The sequence below is a fragment of the Denticeps clupeoides genome, chromosome 18 (genome assembly GCF_900700375.1).
Source record: "Denticeps clupeoides chromosome 18, fDenClu1.1, whole genome shotgun sequence".
Lineage (NCBI taxonomy): Eukaryota > Metazoa > Chordata > Actinopteri > Clupeiformes > Denticipitidae > Denticeps > Denticeps clupeoides.
Window position 1 is genome coordinate 8918072 of NC_041724.1, and position 20347 is coordinate 8938418.

Consider the following 20347-nt stretch of genomic DNA (forward strand, 5'->3'; position numbering starts at 1 on the left):
ATCACAGCTATAAATTAGGGCGAGCGTAAAGTGGGACGAGACGGGCCGCATGTGGCTTCAGTTAGCAGGGCTCTCCCGTTCTCTCTCGCCGCCCTTTCTGGCGTGTCCTCCACTTGTCAAGGTAAAAAAAACACACACACACACAGAAAGTGCACCTTTTCCACCCAGCTCCTGTGATTTATTGTGCACTAGAGCAGCTTTTTGGGGGATCTGTATATTTTTGCTAACATTTGTGTATTTAGACCACTGCAGGGGAGAAGTATAAGCCTCCAGATGAAGCGGCTTTTCGCTTGGACTCCCCGCAGTTTGAAGTGATTTCCTTGTGTGATTTGAACGTGGAAAGAATCTCTGGTGTTAGAATAAGGAATTGTAGAAACATAATAGGTACCATCCAGAGACCATCTTCCCTTTAACTGCTTGGCCTCCTGACTCAAGATGTAAGTTTGAGCTGCAAAGTAGAAGAGGGGACAATAGTTTGGCAGAAAATAAAAGTTTCTTGAAATTCTGCACATCATAGTATTTCAGTGTTGTGAATGAGGGTCCAGACTCTCATTTCATGCTGATTCCTGAAGGTTCAGAGGTTGATATTAAAATGGGAGTAGGGATTCATTTCATTTAATAAGGAGGGCGGTAGGGACATGATGAGGTTAAGCAGTACAAGTATCAGAGACCAGTACACGTATGACTAGGGGTGGGTAAAATAATGGATGAATGAAATTTTATTCATACAATTTGAAATGTTTAACCCTAGTTTGGTGTACTCACATATCATTTGTTGACATATTTGATCATTATTTCTGATACTTGACATTTTTATTGTGTCGTAATATAACATTTATTACTGAAGTAGTACATTATGATGGACTGCAAAACTTGGGAGAGGATTATGTTGCCAATTCATCACGTGACATTGCGCTGCCTGTCATGTCGCTTTTTGCAAGCATTGAACCTTTTTTTACAGCACTAACAAGTTCATGCCTCTGCAGACTTTCAGCATCCGTTTGTCAAATCGTATGGAAAGAACAACTTGGAGACAATCTTCTACACTGAATCTACTGAGGTGGTGGTGCCGTGCTTGGTGTCCATCCCAGACCTGAATGTTTCCCTCTATTTGGTGAGCACAGTGTTTTGTCAGTGCTTTTTAAGAGAAGTCAGCATATCGCACAACATTACAGATGTGATAAATGTTCTCTGTACTTCTGTGATGTGCTTCTATGATGCATGCATTCTACTGCAGGCAGCAGAGCCTCGAACGCTCCTCGAGGACAGCGGAATCACCTGGAACAACAAGCAGGGCTGGACCATCCCTCGAGCAACTCTGGACAACATCAGCATCTCTTTTTTGTTTTTCGTTTGCACCGCCACACTATCGAGCATAACATATGACTCCACGTACTACTTGATACACTCTACAGGTGAGAGTATTAAAGTTATACTGTGCATTAGAAAATGTGAAAATTATTGTTCTTTCATTGTGATGAAAAGCCCACGGTACACACAACAAAATGTGTCTTCCGGATTTAGCCAGTCAGCCTTAGTGAGCAGTGGGGAGCCATGAAAGGCCCTGGGGAGCAGTGTGTGGGGACGATTCCTTGCTCAAGGGAATCGTCGCTTACTTACTTGCTAGGCCACCACTGCCATAAATTACTTTTTGTCATTTGGGGCAGTGGTGGAATTGAAACCCGGTTTCCTACTTGACAAACGGGGATACTCAATACTATACTAACAATGTAAAGGCTTGAATCATTTAATCTAATTGGAGATTGGTGTTGAAATGAACACTTGCATGCATAAGATCAGATGGGATAGGAGCCTCAGCCCAACTGGCCCTTCTCCCCAGCCATATAATGTTTTACATTTACATTTACACTTACGGCATTTATCCAGTGTGACTTACAATCAGTAGTTGCAGGGACATTCCCCCCTGGAGACATTCAGGTCTTCTAGTTCATAGGTGAGTGTGTTACCCACTAGGCTACTACCACGTTTTTGTGGGTGGAAGTCAGTGTCGGTGCATTTGTGCATGCCTGTGCATGTCAGTGCATTTGTGACACTGACATAGAAAAGGAACGTACAGAACATACAGCTACAAAAGTCTCATTCAAGCTGTAAAATCTGATTATTCATAACGATCCAGAGTGAATATTGTCTCACAAAACCACCTTAATAGGATTAGTGCTATAGGGATATAGGGATAAAATATCATAATTATTAGATCTGTGCACCACACCACATAAATGGCCAAAATAGTACAAGAGGTGCTGCTTTATGAAGGTGAGATAAATGGCAGTCTTTTTGCGTCGCCATGGCAGACCCTTTTAGTTCATTTGGGTAGATGTCCATTAGCGAGGAGAGACAGGCGTGGAGCACGCCGGTAGGATCCCTCCCTCCCACTGCAGCTGAACTCTGAGGGACCCCCTGTCCGTGTTGTTGAATGAGGTCATTTCTCACTTTCTTACAAGCCACACACATAAGAGCCAAAAACAACAGTCCGATCACTCTTAGGCGAGTGAGAGACCCCTCCTCAACCATGACCACAGAGTAAACATCGACTCTCGCCCGTGCATATATCAGGTTTGTCTATCTGGGCGATGTCTGCCGTCTTCGTTTCTCCCCTAATGACATGCAAGGGCCAGATTGAGTTACTCAGCGAATTAGAACGGCGGGCAGAGTGTGTGAGTGTGCACGGCGTGGACGGCCCGGTCCGAGAATTCTGCTGACGGTCACGCCGATCCCTGTCACGGCCCACAGGAAGCAAGGTTTACGATCTCAAGCTGTTTCCTGAGGAGTCGGTGGAGCTGATGCTGGGGGACACGCTGATTCTGAACTGCACGGCGCTGGTAGAATTCGACACTGCGGTGGACTTTCAGTGGCAATACCCCGGCAAACCAGTAGGCAATTAAAGCAAAGGGTTATTACACATGGGGCCTAGAAGATGAGTGGAGTCCACCTTCAATTCTTCAGCATTATGAAACAGAGCTCTGTCTGTGAAAATGTCCACAGGTCAACGAATCCGTGAGCCGGCAGTTCGTCCGAACGCCCCTGTCCCAAGCCACGGAGGCCACCAACATCCTCACCATTCGCAATGTGAACAAGTCTGACACCGGGTCGTATACCTGCACTGCTAAGAGCGTGAAGGAGGAGGTGAAGAAGTCCATCATGGTGATAGTTCATGGTGAGGAAGACCTGTGGACCTTACATTGTATAAAATATTTAAAAATAAATATTTAAAAAATACTGCAGACTCTTCTCTTTCCAGATACATTTTTGGGATTAATGTCTAAGTCAAAAATGAATACTTTCAATTACAGAGACAAAATTGAATACCATTTTCAAGTTCAGAATGAGCTTGTTTGTTTTTCAGTATTTAATGATGCATTAAGCTTTAATAATAATTATGCCTGGTTAACATTTAGAGCGCAGATTACATTCTGAGATGAGCAATGAACACCCCACAAATGGAATTTCTATTAGACAAAACCTAATTGGTTGAATTAAAGAGTATTGTGTAGGATAAGTCGTTTACAAACGGTTACGCTAAATATGTTTCAGAAAAGCCATTCATCAGCATTGACTACAAGGATGGGCCAGTGGTGGAAACCACTGCTGGGGACAAATCCTTCAAGCTGTTGGTCAGGATGTCTGCCTATCCCCAGCCTGTGACTGAATGGTGAGGGGCTTGTTTGGAAGCATAAAACCAGATTAAAGCATTCTGAAGACAAAGCATCCGATTATTGCCTTAACAAATATTCCAGTCCTTCACTTCCATTATTTCAGTGCTACTTGACAGGAATATGACTGACATCCGCTAATTACAGTGTTCTGTCAGCACAAAATGATTGCCATGTAAATTGTGGAGTCTGGGAGCAGAAGAAATGCCAATTTATCACTGTTTTTCTATGCAGGTTTAAGGACGGCAAGCTGATCAACAGACGTCCAGAGTTTAAAAGGATGAGAGCACATCACCATATGCTGGAGATCAGGGATGTGTGTGAACAGGACTCTGGAAATTACACAGTGGTCATGAAGAACGTGGCTGCTTCTCTGGAAAAACAACTCAGTCTGACCTTTGTCGTCAATGGTAAATAGTGCAGCAGCTCGTCATAAACCATTTGGCTTTAAAATCAGTGGCATCTGCCAATCAAATCTCCTTATCTTCTAAACCACCAATGTCTTTCAACATTTTTTACAATATGCCAAAAAGAAGATTGAGACACTTAAGACAGAAAGGTGCACTGAATGGGAAAACCAGGGTTTAGAATCAGAGGTGGAAACTAATTAATTACACAAGCATTTTACTTCGCTACACTGAAAAAACCCTTGTTACTGAGTAAAACATTAAATGCAGAAGAAGGCATATTTCTCTGACTGCGGACAGGAGGGTTGCACAATTAATTGAATTTTAATCACAATTGTAATTTGCCACAGTGATATTTACATTTAAATAACCAACCACCAGGCGGTGAATGAAAGCATAGACTGAGCAGCAACCTGAAATTGTGACGTAGTGAGACGTGCATGGCTGCGTGCGCACCTGCAAGAAAGTGTGCAACATTTGCAGCTGAAACACTTGGCAACCTTAACAGATATATAAACCACAGATATATACACCTGACGGTAAAAGCGAAAATGCCAGACTTTTGCGCCATGTACACCTGTAACAACAATCGAACGAAGAATCAGTGCATAGCATTGCATAAGTACAATTTTGTTATATCATCTTATAAGTAACGAAATTTTGTGTTTGACAAGTAACGTTATGTTACAGACCAGAGCATCTGTCTTCCCACCCCCACCCCAAAGGAAAGGCACAGCTTCTGTTCTGACACCTCCATATATGTTGCATAGTTACTTTATTGTCTACAGTTCTTGACAAATCTATACAAAATAGTTGTCTATAGTTACTTCTATAGCAGGTAAATGGATGTTCTATAGCAGGTAAATGGCTGTGTGTTTAGGTTTGTTGTCCTACTGAAAGATGAACCTTCGCCCAAGTTCAAGCATTCAAGAGCGTACATTGATGCAGTCATCTTCTCCTCTATCCTGACTAGTCTCCCGGGTTCCTGCAGCTGAAAAACATCCCCACAGCATGATGCTGCCACCACCATGCTTCACTGTAGGGATGGTATTGGCCTGGTGATGAGCAGTGCCTGGATTCCTTCAAACGTGACCCTTGGCATGCACACCAAAGACCAGAGTGTTATGTTTCTCATGGTCTGAGAGTCCTTCAGGTGGCTTTTCGCAAACTCCAGGCTGGCTGCCATGCGCCTTTTACTAAGGAGTGGCTTTCGTCTGGACACCCTACCATACATGATTGGTGGATTACTGCAGAGATGGTTGTCTTTCTAGAAGTTTGACCTATGGAGCTCTGACAGAGTGACAATCGGGTTCTTAGACACCTCCCTAACTAAGGTCCTTTTCCCCTGATTGCTCCATTTAGGTGGCCACTGCCGCTGACTCTTGGTAGAGTCCTGGTGGTTTTGAACTTCTTCCACTTACGAATGATGGAGACCACTGTGCTCATTGGGTACTGCTTCAAAGTAGCAGAATGTTTTCTGTAACCTTCCCCAGATTTGTGCCTCGAGACAATCCAGTCTCAGAGGTCTACAGACAATTCCTTTGACTTCATGCTTGGTTTGTGCTCTGACATGAACTGTGGGACCTTATATATAGAGGTGTGTGCCTTTCCAAATCATGTCCAGTCAACTGTTTTTTTCACACGTGGCCTCCAACTAAGCTGCGGAAACATCTCAAGGATGATCAGGGGAAAGAAGGGACAATTTTAAGTTTCATGGCAAAGGCTGTGAGGCAGAGTGCATTTTTTCATTTCTTATAGCTGCTGTCAGTGAGCTTATTTGTCAGTAGTCAAATATATCAAGTTGCCAAGACAACTGATATATTCATGTTTGCTCATGAATAATTTTTTAACATTTTGAACAACAATGTTTTGGATACTTTGATTTTGGCTTTATTTTCTCTTTTTTATTCTAATGTTTGAGTTGCACTATACAATTCAGAATTCTGGTACTTTTGTGGCCAGCTGTGCTTAAAGGTTTTATGGGGCTGTCTGAGCATAGTTTGTACATTTATACTGCCTAAACGTTGAATAACAGCTAGTGCTGTTTTGGATTTATGACTGCTTTAGTCCTTGTAGTCCCTTTTTACATCAAATAATTGAGAGTAACTAAGTAACTTTTACTCAAAGTACATTTTAAATTATGTTTTTTTTTGCATAGAATTTAAGCAAAGCAAGATACTTTTACTTAATCACCTTTTTTCAGTACTTTTTTCTGTTTGGAACATATGATTTTTGTTAGTGTGAAATAAATCGTGCTCTTATATCATGGACCCCACATAACAGTTTCTCCAACATTGAAGAAAAATGTTGTGTAACACATGACAAATGGAGGCATAAGACATTCTAAGGGATGCCCTCAGCACTGAGTTTGATTGAAATTGTCTTCCCACTCTTCAGCTCTATTTTTCAATCTTCAATCTTTCTGCTTCTGAAGTGCCCCCTCAGATCTGCGAGAAGAAGGTAGTTGCGCCCACAAACCCATACCCCAGGGGCACCCGGCAGACACTTACCTGCACGGCATATGGGGTGCCCACCCCGACAACCATCACCTGGAAATGGAGGCCATGGAGCCCCTGCGGCCTCAACAGCAGCCGTCACAATACGTAAGACAAACAACACACACAAATGCCCATTTGTCATATTTTCAGCTGCACGTCCACACAGACAAATATAAAATAGAACATCTTTCATAACTTCATAATACATGCCATATTATACAAATCACCATAAATCAGGTGGTTTCATATTATGATGGTGGAGAACAGCCTGAAGTCACCACCCCTTCCACCCCGTAGGGGTTGGTTAGAAATAGCAAACATTACGTTGCCTGTGGCTATTTATTTATGATATAAATTATTATAATTATTGTAAACATTTACGTAGTTCTCCCTTTTTCTCTAAAGAGACCATGGTTAGTTTAATTCTTTAAGCTATTAGACACCTTTGCCAGGGCGACTGTGTGTTTTCTCGAGCGAATGGCATCTTCTGCATGGTTCACCACGAGTTCAGAGTGGTTTGTTATTGTCCTTCTTGGCATGAGTCCTACTGTCCCATGTTTTTCTCCATAAGGAGAAAAGCTCTTCCTTGTTTTCTGAGGGGGGGGCCTTCTTTGTCCTCTGTTGGGTAAAGTGATGTCTGGGCCACAGCTCAGGGGCCACGGTTCTTAAATCCAACAAGGAGGCAACAGACTAACGGGTGGATGGATTATTCTGGGAGTGTGGAGGAGAGGCGGGATATTTATAGGCAATCCCACCAAAATTGGGGCTGTGTCATGAGAGGAGTGAAGCGACGCACGAACAACAGGAAGCTAAAGGCGGCTGCAAAGGGCACAGCAGCATCCTCTGACCATGGAGATGGAAGACGAGGAAGGAGGGTGGGCGGGTGTAGAGAATGAGTGAGGGAGGGAGGAGGGTCTGACGGGACCACCCTTCTGCTCTGCTGACGGTTTCCGCATCCTAGTCTGTTTCCTGTGCTGGGCGGCCGGGGCGTGCTCATTGCTTCCTCCAGTCTGGGCAGGAACCTGGGTCTGTTTTGGAGAAAGTGCGATGCCGCCGCTGTGGTGTTGTAGTGAAACTCGCCTTCACAGACACAGCCTGGGGCGTCCGCTCAGACACATCTGCCATCCTCGCCTACATGCAGCTGAGTCCTGAGTAACCTGCCCACACACACACACACACACACACACACACACAGCTGAGACCCGAGTAACCCATCCATTTGCCCACACATATACAGACACAATAGCTCGGGGAGGTTTTCACCATCCCAATTCACCAGACAGCATCTCTCCACTGGGCTAAACATATTTTTATCTGACTCTTAATCTGCTTTGGTGGCAGATGCTGTTCATCATGGTGAATGCTTTTGGGTTATGGTTTTGTCTGGAACAACCTGGTCCTAAAGCAGAGTTGTAAATTTTTTTTCTTGTCTGTATTGTGTTCTATTTCTGGGTGTAGTGGACAGGGGACTGGCCTTCATGTGTCTTTAGCTTAGGTTCTGGCTGCACACAGGAAAAGAAAAAAGGTATCTGAAAGCACTTCCTGTTGAGGGAACAGTCAATCTGGACATCCTGACAGAGACAGACAATGGCTGAAAAAGGATGCAAAGGTTCATCCCTAACAAATCCTTCCTATTACTGCAATGCAATAGTGGACTGTTCCCAAAAGTCTGAAAATGTTTCTAGAATGTAATTTTCTCAAGAAGCACTGTTCATAAATCATATCTGATTGAGCAGTTGTGCATATTTGATTAAATTACAAGTTTTCTTTTGGCTATGCATGGTAGAACTACTGGTGTGTTCTATCAAAACCAACATCGATTCATTTTCAGCTCTCAACACCACCTATTTTTCTAATTCAGTATTTTCGTTTTTCTTCAGAATACGAAGGGGGCCAAGAGATAAGATCCCAAACTGTCAAAACTGGCAGGACATGAACACAGAGGATGCAATGAACGCTTTCGATATCAATACTTGGACTGAAATAGTGGATGAGAAAAATAAGGTCTGTGTAACTTTTTACGTTACTCTGAAATGTCACTGATAATTTTGCAACATACATTGCTACAAAAAGTAATATACAATGTGTATCAAAATTGCCTAAATATTATAGAAGTGTCCTGTAAGATGAACTTTTCAGCCTGCCCCACCCCTGTTGCATTAAATGAGACAGCATTTGTCAATCAAGCGTGTGGAAGGGATCAGCGTGTGCTGCCATTTCCCCATCAGAAATATTTAAAACCTTCTTCCTCCACACACATCCTGAAGGGAGTGGGGATAAACACACTTCCTGTTTTCTGTCACACCTGTGAGGTCATTTCCTGCGTATGTGGGTGGGAATGGGAGTGGAATCGGTTGGGGACAAGTGTCATGCACCGGTGGGGCTTTAAGAAGCTGACGAGGGGAAAAGCGTGGACAAATAGCATAACCATGATCATGGTTCTGGTCACTCTTTCAGACGGTGAGCACGCTGGTGATTCACAAGGCCAACGTGTCAGTCATGTACAAGTGCTCAGCAGAAAACAAGGTTGGGAAGGACGAGAGACTCATTTACTTCTATGTGACAAGTAAGTTTGCCTAAGGCTGTGGTATGTTTCAGGGGGTGGCCTGTGATCATTTATATTTGTTTAAAAAAAAAAAAAAAAAGTCATCAACCTCATACATGATGTTTGATGCTTGGCACCCAGTGACCTTGGTGCATGGCATCCACAGTTTCGATGAGTAAAATTTTGCCACATGGAGTATTTAAACCCCATCAAATCGGGGGCAGTATTTCACCAGAAAGCTGTAAGAAACAAGGAACTGCACAGAGCACCTCTTCTGCAGAATCCTAAAAACATCTCATGTTTGGTAAAAACGGTCCCAGGTCTCAAACCTCCACAACACCATCACAAAAACAGTAAATAATGTGATGCTTTGTCATTTTGTTTGAATAGTTTAACTTATTTTTTTAATGGTTTAAACTAAAGGTCATACACATTGCACCTTTAAATTACTAATCTGTATGAAAACCACCAAGTAGACTTCTGAAGGAAGTAGTCAAACTAATCATATGTACATCACTGTATGTAAAAGCGAACCTTTAACTAAAGATCTTTTTAATCTAGCCATCCCAGAGGGTTTTGGAATCGAGCTCCAACCAACGGAGGAACCTTTAGAGCAAGAGCTGCTGCGACTCAAGTGCAATGCAGACAACTACACCTATGAAAATCTGCAGTGGTACCGACTGGACCCCCACGCCGTGCCCCCTGAGCTGGACTGCAAGAGTTTGCACCAGTACGCCAAGCCGCTGGGAGGAGAGCTGTCATTTGAGGCATCCAGCAATAACTGGGTGCTGGAGATGACCATAACCAGTATCCAGCCAAGCGATGAGGGGAACTATGTGTGTGAAGTGCAGAACAGGCGCAGCGGGGAGAAGCACTGCCATCGCAAGTACATCCCCGTCAGAGGTGAAAGGATGGGGGTGATGCAATTTAGCTCTAAGCCACTAATAGTCTCTCTCTCACTCACTCACTTTAGTTGATTAAATTGGTCACAAAATATATTACTAATAATAATACCTAGGCATGAAAATTCATATCATGATTTCAAATGTTGTGATATAAACCAATTTACCATACACCACACCAAACCTGTTGTCTAATTACGTCATTTGCTCTAAAGTTATTTTAACATAGTAATTTAACTTAAGGACAGCAACAGAGGCACAGTGGTTAATGTTGTTGCCTCACACCTCCAATGTCGTTTGCAGAGTTTCCATGGATGTCCTCTGTTGCCATGGGTTTCCATCAGGGTATACTAGTTTCCAAATACATGCAGACTTAAGTGCGTTGACTGCACTAAACTGTCTGTACATGTGATTGTGTGACTTGGTGGTGTGTGCCTTGCAGTGCCACACTCAGGGTGGGCTCCTGTCTTGCACCCAATGATCAAAGATCACAGTTATAGCAATAAAGAAATGTATTTCATTTCAATGTAGGACCCAGCTGCTGATGTTATATAACGAAATATTATAACTATTGTTTTATAATTATTGACTGCACCAGAGGTTGTGTTAATTGCTTATTTGATTCTAAAAGGGACAATTATTCATACCTCATTCATGCTGAAGAGAGTAAAAATGGCTATCATGTACGCTCAAGTATATTATATAGGGTGCATGTTCATTTGATTGACAAGTAAAGCACAAGTAATGTGTATTGTTGTGCATTCCTGTGCAATCCCTTATTATAAGCGCATCCATTTGAAATGATGCTTTGGTTATGTCAGTCAGTGTCATGCTGCCCTTTGTCAGGCTCTTTCACCAGAAATAATTTTCGATTCAGAGCAGTTTTCACGACCCTGAAGCCCCATGGGTCTCCTGAAAAACGTGTCATTGGAAAGTGCACTGAGGCTGCCACAGAATACTCAGCGGTGTCTTAACTGAGTTATTGCCTCAATGGCAGGACCTTTACCTCCTTCTCTTACTTTAACATCTCACATATTTTCAGTTTTGTGCAATGAATAAATATTTATCTATTAGATGTATTCATAATGTTATTTATGGGTGTCAAATACACATGGTTTCCTATGTATTGTTACATTATTAAAGACATTTTCTGTTTTAACTCCCTTAGCTCTGGAAGCTCCTCATTACAGACATTACCCCACCAATCAGACGGTGAATGTTAGCGAGTCGCTGCAGATCGAGTGCGATGTGGAAGGCACTCCTGCGCCCCAACTCTCCTGGTTAAAAAACAGCCAGCCCCTCTACCACATGTCCGGTGAGTTTCCCTGGATGCAGTGCTTCCCCTGAAACAAAAGCACTCTGTTCTCTCAGTGTTCAATAGCCATAGAGCTGGGTACACAATGTTGGCACATTGCGGAGAATAAATTTGTAAGCACGCTGTAACCTCCTTTTTACCTTCATCATCCGACCGCATGCATAACTCACGCATCATTCCAAAAAATTAACACCAGCCGACCGATATCGGCCGACTGCTACCATGCACTAATGCAATCCCCGAGCAGGCATAGAACATAACATTTCAGATGGTCTCAACTGTCCCTTTCACGTTCATGGTCATACGTTCATGCATGCTGTGTACGGTGGGCTCCGTCAGAACAGCTGCCCTGCACCACATCTGGACCGATGCATTGTGTTTTTACACAAAAAAGAAATAAATATTTGTTTGGGCGGGTATGCGTGTCTTTGTGTTTGAAAGTAAATGGAGCCAGGAAGGGAGAGAGGAAGAGAGAGGTTTGAGAGTGAGAACGAGGTCATGCATTCAGTGCATCATAATTTACATCAGTTAAAAATGTAAACACCGTAGAGGACACAGGAAGATGAAAATAACCTTTCAGCTTTAACACTCCTTTTTTCAGAGACAGCTGTCTCAGTTTTTCTGTGTTCTATTGATGGTGATTGAATCAACACGCCTGCTGCTGCTGGTGTGGCTCCAGTTGGCCGCCTGGGATCAGAACCGTCGGGTTCGAGAGCAGATGTTTTTTTTTTTTTTGGCGGGGTGGGTGTGGTTATTGATGGTTGTCTGGATGTGCACAGGGATTTCGCTGCAGGACTCCAACCGGACACTGAGCATCCAGCGCGTACGCGAGGAGGATGCCGGCGTGTACACTTGCACCGCCTGTAACCAGAAGGGCTGCGTTCAAGCCTCCGCATCCGTTGCCGTCATCGGTGAGCGCTTTAATTCCGACGCTTGAGGGGAGGGTACAGATGAGTGCACGTGCATCGGACTCTTAAAAACCCTAACCCTCCCAAGTTTCTGCTAAACTAATTTCTTAACCTCTGTCCCTTGCTTCCTGTTGTTGCTACCCATCAGCATCTTCCATTTCGTTACAAAGCATATGAAGCAGGGATCGGCCTCCCTGGTTTTACCACGAAGTATAGATTGTGATTCTGTATCTTGGTACTGCAGCGCCCCCTAAAGAAATGGTGGAGGTGGTGATTCTCATTGGGACAGGAGTCATTGCCATCTTCTTCTGGGCCCTTCTCATCCTCATATTCTGTAATGCCAAACGGGTGAGATTTTTACGTGTGTAAAAAGAACGTAGGAAAGAAACAAAGAAAGAAGGGAACCCTTCATCTGGTTTTTTTTTTGTTCTTTGGTCAGGTGAACCCTGCTGACATAAAGACCGGATATCTCTCTATCATTATGGATCCGGGGGAGGTGCCTCTGGAGGACCAGTGCGAATATTTGCCTTATGATTCCAGTCAGTGGGAGATTCCCCGCGACCGCCTCCGCCTCGGTACTCCTGCATGCATTTGCACGCATGCATTACACTGTGCGACTTGTATACCATGTGATTGTCCTAATTGAGATTATTTTATAGGCAAGGTGCTGGGACACGGTGCTTTTGGGAAGGTTATAGAGGCCTCCATTTTTAACAGTGATAAGAAGAGCAGCCTCAACACTGTGGCAGTGAAAATGCTGAAAGGTGAGCTGCTCGAGAAAGCACTGCCACCAGTGTCCCTGCTAATGCTATGCGAATAACAGTGTGTATGTGTGTGTGTGGGATACACAGAGGGAGCCACAGCAAGTGAACATAAAGCGCTCATGTCAGAGCTGAAGATCCTCATTCATATTGGGAACCACCTGAACGTGGTGAACCTTCTAGGGGCGTGTACCAAACCCAATGGTTAGTCATGGATCATTTTCAGATTAAAATAATTGTCAATATCTGCAATAACTTTTTATATGGAACACAGTTTGCTCCATGTCATTATACTTGATAAAAGAAGGCATAACACAGTCACCCTATTTTTTTCTTAATGAAACATGCAAGGGAGTATTCATAATGCTCATATTTTTTGTCGCATTTGTCATGTTCGTCCAGGACCTCTGATGGTGGTGGTGGAGTACTGTAAATATGGAAACCTGTCAAATTACCTGCGTGCCAAAAGGGAATTCTTCCTTCCCTACAGGGTGAGCGTTCTGTTTCTTACTCTGCCCGGCGCTTTTATAACACTGACATTGCATAACGTCATTATAAAGACACGTTCGGTCCGCCTCAACAGGACCGCTCACCAAAGACTCAGAGTCAGGTGCGGAAGATGATCGAAGCGGGCCAGGTGGACCACCGGGGGCATCTGCCCTCCTCTGTGCCCTCACCGTCCCAAGCCAGTCATAATAGCCCTGCCACCACGGAGAAAAGTGAGTCAGGTGTAATCTGCAGAACCCGGTGCAGAAGTCGACCCTACCTAATAGCATAGGAGTACTCTGAACCCCTAGACACATTCTCCATGTGTTTAGTCCATGTAGTATCCATGACAACAGTAAAGAGGAATGTCTATGGTGCGGATTTCTAGAGTTTTAAGGGGTTAATACATCTTAATACTGGTACATAAATTGAAAAAATGGGCTCTGTTTTAGTGGAGGACCTGTGGAAGACTCCCCTTACAGTCGAGGATCTGATATGCTACAGTTTCCAAGTAGCGAGAGGCATGGAGTTCCTGGCATCTCGAAAGGTACTACACTTCAAAAAAGGAGCAACATCTTCCGCGTAATGAAAAAGACCTGTGTTGTCTTTCGAACCAATCAAATGTTCCTCTTTTTACGTTGCCACTGCAGTGCATTCATCGAGATCTGGCTGCCAGGAACATCCTGCTGTCCGAGAGCAACGTGGTGAAGATCTGCGACTTCGGCCTGGCCCGCGACATTTACAAGGACCCGGACTACGTGCGGAAAGGCAACGTATGAGAAAGCGGAAGGCACACAGGGGCGCAGGTAATCCCCAGCTCACGAGTTCACGGCTCTCCTGGTCTCTTTACGTGTCTCAGGCCAGGCTGCCTCTGAAGTGGATGGCACCGGAGAGCATTTTCGACAAAGTGTACACCAGCCAGAGCGACGTCTGGTCATTTGGAGTGCTGCTGTGGGAGATATTCTCTCTGGGTGAGGAGCTGGATCCTACTGTATGTTTGTTTTTTGTTAATTCATAGATTTTTTAGCTTCAGTTATGGCAAACTTTAGTCAGGACTATAGAGCAAAGGACTATAGAGCATAGAGCATTGTTACGTAATGACAATTTTAATATCTTAACTCCATAGAATCTCAAGATTCATGTTTTGGTACCAATTTGCACAGGTGCATCCCCTTACCCAGGAGTTCAAATCGACGAAGACTTCTGCAAACGGCTGAAGGATGGTACCAGGATGCGGGCACCGGAATATGCCTCCCCCGAAATGTGAGCCTTTTCTTCACATTACATTTATAACTGAGGGACCAAGGTCAGAATGTGGCAAGCGAGTAACACTGTGGCATCCCCTGGTGGCAGATACGGGATAATGCTGGCCTGCTGGCAGGGCGAGCCCAGGGAGAGGCCAACATTCCCGGCGCTTGTTGAGATCCTGGGGGACCTCCTGCAGGACAACAGCCTTCCGGTGAGCAAATGACCTGAACTTCGTGTAAATCTGCTTCTGCACTGTAGAGGTTTTGGTTGCTCTTGGCAATAGCTTGAAACCATAACACCCAACAATATATTGACCAAGGTCAAAAGTTTCGGTAAGTAATAAAAAAAAACATTAAATGAGTTTGAATAGAAAATATGACGTTAATAATAAGAAATAGGGATATTCCATTACTGTAATTAACAGCCATTTCCCTTTAGAATAGTCATTAACAACATCTTTTCATCAATCTAATATTCTTTCAAAGGAAAAATCGATGGCTTTCAAAAAAGAGGACATTTATTAAAGAGCATAAGCTTTGGAACAGTACTGTAGATGGGTTTCATTTACTTGTTTATTGTGGATATGGATATAATGATGGCTATTGGGATTGGCATTTTTCAAACAGCATCCATAATTTCATTATGATTATTGTGAATAATCTGAGTCACATGTATCTCAAATGACCCCTCAATTTCGCTGCTGTCACCACTGTGTCTGACACCACACTTGATTTGTTTCTGTGGCAGGACATCCCGCTGAATATGTCACAGAGCTCGGAGGACGACGGCTTCTCCCAGGCGTCCTCCAGACCACCATCACATGAAGAGCTGGCGCTGACCCTCCCCAACAGGTGGGGCCACAGCCGGACACTTTTCGCTCTTGATGAAGTCAGTGTGGTCTTGTTGGTAAAATAAATAAATTACATAACTGCTGCATGGCAACAATCGCCTCAGTACCCCCCACTTGGTTTTAAGGCTTCAGTGCCGGATGTCAGGGTAAAATACATTACCAATAGATGGCATATTGCAGTAATAATTTTCTTCTTTCAGTCACTTTCATTTTTACTGTTCGTAAAAGTGTACATATTCTGAAATGGACATGCACACTCCTGAATTTGTGTGATTACACTAAATTGTTTTTTGCTCAAAGAGAGAAAAAAAAATAGATAGATGATGTTTAAAATGTTTTTGGATAACCTCCGCCCATCGATTATCATAAATGGAGAATGAATGAAACGTGTCCTCTGCACCACCTTGATGAGCAGTGAGCAGCCATGAAAGGGCACCTTGGTGGATCGGGATCCGAACCAGCAACCCTTTGAGTACAGGGCCGCTCATTTAACCGCTAGGCCACCACTGCCCCTAAGAATTTATGAATGCATGCTTTTATTGGAAATCCAAGGGCTGGAAATTTCTCTCATTTTCCATGAACACGGATATTATTCTTCCGGAGCCTGTTCACACAGTACGGGGGATTCCTTCTCCACACCCATGAATCCGGAAAGGAAGGGGAATCTTTCCTTATCTGAGTCGCGCCGGGTCTCAGTTGACATTCATCAGAAGTGAAAATGAACACCGGTGCTTATCTCACCTGAACTCACGCACTGGGGGTTCTGTTATAACAGGTATTACAACTGCGTGCCTTTCGCCGGGTGCATGCTGGTGGCGCCCTCCAAGCTTTGCCATTCCAGAGTGAAGACCTTTGAAGAAGGTAGTCTAGAGATGACGTCCCATAAAGCACACCACGTAAGATCCCTGTGCCTGTCGCTTTTATTTTTAACGCTCGTATTAACAGATTAAATTAACATGAAAATTGTGCATTTGTGTTTTAAAGGACAGCAGCCAGTCAGACAGTGGCATGGTTTTGGCATCAGAGGAATTTGAAAGAATTGAACACAAGCACAGAGGGCCCATCTCAAAAAGGTAAAAATACAAAACAAAACAAAAAAAAAATTGGCAATAGACTTCCTGGCGCTGAGGTCACCACATCTGTTCCGTGGCCTTTTGTTCCAGTTGATGTGTCACTTCCTTGTTTCACTTTCGAGTCGCGTCTGAACCAGTCAGCGATTTGGTAAAATAAACACGCCTCATATTCGGGGATTTCTGTCATCAGTGACTATATCGGGTCACGTTTGCCGAAGCGAGTTTGGTACTTTTTTAGTTTTCCAGCTCGTTGTGAAGAAATAGGATGACCAGCGTACTTTCAGAACTGCTTATGTTTGCTGGTTAGCTTCAAATACCTTGAAATGATTGATTTGCATTGCCCAGATACATTATATAATATGGAAAAATACAATAAAAACAGAGAGAGAAAAGGATTCTCAAAAGAATCTTAAAAGATATAAAGAAATAAATCTTTTTTTTTTTTTAAATCTTTGGATCACATACTGTAGTATGCTGTCTCTCTCTAGACAGCAGAGACATGTCCATTTTCATTTGATTTTAGTTTGGAATAATAATTTTTCAGATTCTTTTTTTTAATCACATATTCAAATGTGTCTGGTTACACATTACTCCTGCATTTCAAAATATACTTTCTAAAAGATTTCAGAGTGCATTACTTTTTATGTTCTGTAAAGGCAGTGTTATCCGTATTCACACACTGTTCGTAACACTGGTCAATTTTTCTCAAAATTGGATTCGGTATGTTTCTGATTGCTTTCTATAACTTTCTTCCAGCAGCTATCAGATGGGCAGGAGTACGGAGCATCTAATTGGCCCGGTGGACCGGAGCAGCACACACTGGTCGCCATTCATCTCGCATCTCTCCGGCCAGACCTTCTACAACAACGAGTATGGGCAGCTGTCGGAGGAAGGCATGGTGGTTGACTTCTTCTCCACGCCAGACCAGGTTCTCTCCGACAGGGCCTGTCCTGCCTCCTCCAACCTGTAAACTGCGGCCTGGTTGGCTGCTGTGAAGTGACAATCATATTCATCCCTGCCTTGCCCTCCACGCACCCAGACCCCAATGACCTGGCCCAGTACACAGCGCTGAACTCTGCTCTCTTGGCATAAAGTCTTATCTGCAGCCACTGGGTGGCGCCAATACACTAAAACAAAACATAGTTTAACATTTAGTTACATTTATCTTTTTTATTTTGTAAAAATGTAAAACAAAACAAATAATCTTGGTCGGAGATAAATAAACAAATATATCTTCTTTAGTCCAGCCTGAACCATGATTCTCTGCATATGATGAGTGTGTTCATGTTCATGCGCTTGCGGCTCAGTTTATACTATCTGTGAAGAAGAAGACCACTGCATACACACAAAGTGTAAAATGACATACACACTCACCGTATTCATACATATATATATATATATATATACACACACATATACACACACACACACACATACACATACACACACAAATAAAAATTTTTTAAAAAAGTGGAAAAACACACTACAGGCTCAGTAGTGGGTGTGGCCTCCACGTACCTGTATGACATCCCTACAATGCCTGGGCATGCTCCTGATAAGGTGGCGGATGGTCTCCTGAGGGATCTCCTCCCAGACCTGGACTAAAGCATCAGCCAACACCTGGACAGTCTGTGGTGCAACGTGGCGTTGGTGGATGGAGCGGGACATGATGTCCTCAATTGGATTCAGGTCTGAGGAACGGGCGGGTCAGTCCATAGCATCAACACCTTCATCTTGCAGGAACTGCTGACACACTCCAGCCACATGAGGTCGCAAAACATCAGCCAGAAAGCATAGGAACTGAGAAGTGGTCTGTGGTATCCACCTGCAGAACCACGCCTTTATTAGGGATATCTTGCTAATTGGCTATAATATAGACCACTTATATATAGACCATTTGCACAACAGCATGAGGAATTCATTGTCAATCAGAGTTGCTTCTTAAGTGGACAGTTTGATTTCACAGATTGACTTGGAGTTACATTGTGCTGTTTAAGTGTTTGTTAATTTTTTGAGGAGTATGTATGTATGTGTATACACACACACACACACACACATTTACATTTACAGCATTTATCAGACGCCCTTATCCAGAGCGACTTACAATCAGTAGTTACAGGGACAGTCCCCCTGGAGCAATTTAGGGTTAAGTGTCTTGCTCAGGGACACAATGGTAGTAAGTGGGATTCGAACCCGGGTCTTCTGGTTCATAGGCGAGTGTCTAACCCACTAGGCCACTACCACATAAATACATATACATATATAAAGTTATACAGTGTATGTTTTTTTTTTTTTTTATCTTCCCAACAGTAACAAATTATCTGTAATTATCTGTAGCTGAACCAGGCGTTTTTCTGCCGTTTGTGGCATCAGGGTGGTAGTAGCCTAGTGGGTAAGACTCTCTCGCCTGTGAACCAGAAGACCCGGGTTCAAATCCCACTTACTACCATTGTGTCCCTGAGCAAGACACTTAACCCCAAGTTGCTCCAGGGAGACTGTCCTTGTAACTACTGATTGTAAGTCGCTCTGGGTAAGGGCGTCTGATAAATGCTGTAAATGTAAATGTAGGTAATTTCTGCTGACAAGAATGTTCAGGGGTGGTAGTAGCCTAGTGGGTAACACACTCGCCTATGAACCAGAAGACCCGGGTTCGAATCCCACTTACTACCATTGTGTCCCTGAGCAAGACACTTAACCCTAAGTTGCTCCAGGGAGACTGTCCCTGTAACTACTGATTGTAAGTCGCTCTGGATAAGGGCGTCTGATAAATGCTGTAAAAAGATGCAGTCAAATAAACGCTGCATGTAGCGTTTTCTCTGCTCAATTTCTGCAGCAATCCAGATGACCGGTAAACAGTGTCATTTATATTTATGAAATTTGGCAGACGCCCTTATCCAGAGCGCCCTACAGAAGGCATAGGGAAGTATGGAGTCAAGGGAACGCAGATACGAAACACAGCAAAACCGCTTATGCCGTTCATTTCAAATGTCTTGTGGATTCAGGTGATCCAAATCTACATATGGAGAACAATAGGATGTTGTTATAAACCGTTTGCTGCTATAAACAGTTTAGGCAATTTAATACTTGATCAGTGTTTGATATGGGGGCTTTTTGTTACGTTAATGAAAGTGAAGTGATTGTCACATGTGATACACAGCAGCACAGCACACAGTGAAATTTGTCCTCTGTATTTAGCAGTGTGTGGGGATGGTGCTTTGCTCAGTGGCACCTTGGCGGATCGGGATTCGAACTGGCAACCTTCTGGTTATGGGGCCGCTTCCTTAACCGCTAGGCCACCACTGCCCCCATAGCAAATTAGCAAATAATTAGCAAATTTGTTAATATCATTAAAACTGGCAGATCAGCTAAACAGTGGTGAATGAAAAAAATGATACAGTATGTTATGTATATACACAAATCCAATTTACTTTTCTGTTTATGGCTGACTATCTGTGTTATGTGCGTAAAATTCACTCCACAAACTCACAGTGTCTCCTCCATGGGTATTTGCTGTAATACGCTGGGTCAAAAGATTAAGTTGCTGCATCTATCTTTCAGTGTATAAAACTTTTATAATTACCAATATTACCAAGTATATTAAATATACTTAAAGCTGAGTCAAAAAAGCCTGGTGAATGTATGTTAGAAATTGGGTCTGTATGTTAAAATTGAATCTATTTTCA

General features: G+C 43.3%; 1 protein-coding gene across 3 annotated transcripts in view; it reads left to right on the top strand.

The window, feature by feature from the left end:
* The window catches only part of flt4 (fms related receptor tyrosine kinase 4), a 34361-nt gene extending 16456 nt beyond the window's left edge, over positions 1–17905 (top strand). The window contains exons 4-30 of one of the 3 annotated variants that reach the window (XM_028959915.1): positions 987–1114; positions 1238–1415; positions 2752–2891; positions 3004–3175; positions 3553–3670; positions 3906–4081; positions 6513–6681; positions 8457–8580; positions 9034–9142; positions 9683–10024; positions 11192–11338; positions 12118–12249; positions 12491–12594; positions 12686–12821; positions 12906–13010; positions 13098–13211; positions 13410–13498; positions 13591–13726; positions 13946–14040; positions 14144–14266; positions 14353–14464; positions 14657–14756; positions 14847–14952; positions 15489–15592; positions 16367–16487; positions 16576–16664; positions 17421–17905. In XM_028959915.1, coding sequence (XP_028815748.1) covers positions 987–1114; positions 1238–1415; positions 2752–2891; positions 3004–3175; positions 3553–3670; positions 3906–4081; positions 6513–6681; positions 8457–8580; positions 9034–9142; positions 9683–10024; positions 11192–11338; positions 12118–12249; positions 12491–12594; positions 12686–12821; positions 12906–13010; positions 13098–13211; positions 13410–13498; positions 13591–13726; positions 13946–14040; positions 14144–14266; positions 14353–14464; positions 14657–14756; positions 14847–14952; positions 15489–15592; positions 16367–16487; positions 16576–16664; positions 17421–17634 — 3683 coding nt within the window. In that variant the 3' untranslated portion in view covers positions 17635–17905. The remainder of the gene's footprint in view (positions 1–986; positions 1115–1237; positions 1416–2751; positions 2892–3003; positions 3176–3552; positions 3671–3905; positions 4082–6512; positions 6682–8456; positions 8581–9033; positions 9143–9682; positions 10025–11191; positions 11339–12117; positions 12250–12490; positions 12595–12685; positions 12822–12905; positions 13011–13097; positions 13212–13409; positions 13499–13590; positions 13727–13945; positions 14041–14143; positions 14267–14352; positions 14465–14656; positions 14757–14846; positions 14953–15488; positions 15593–16366; positions 16488–16575; positions 16665–17420) is intronic. The other 2 variants (XM_028959916.1, XM_028959917.1) reach the window with 2 other exon arrangements.
* Positions 17906–20347: the final 2442 nt, after the last annotated feature.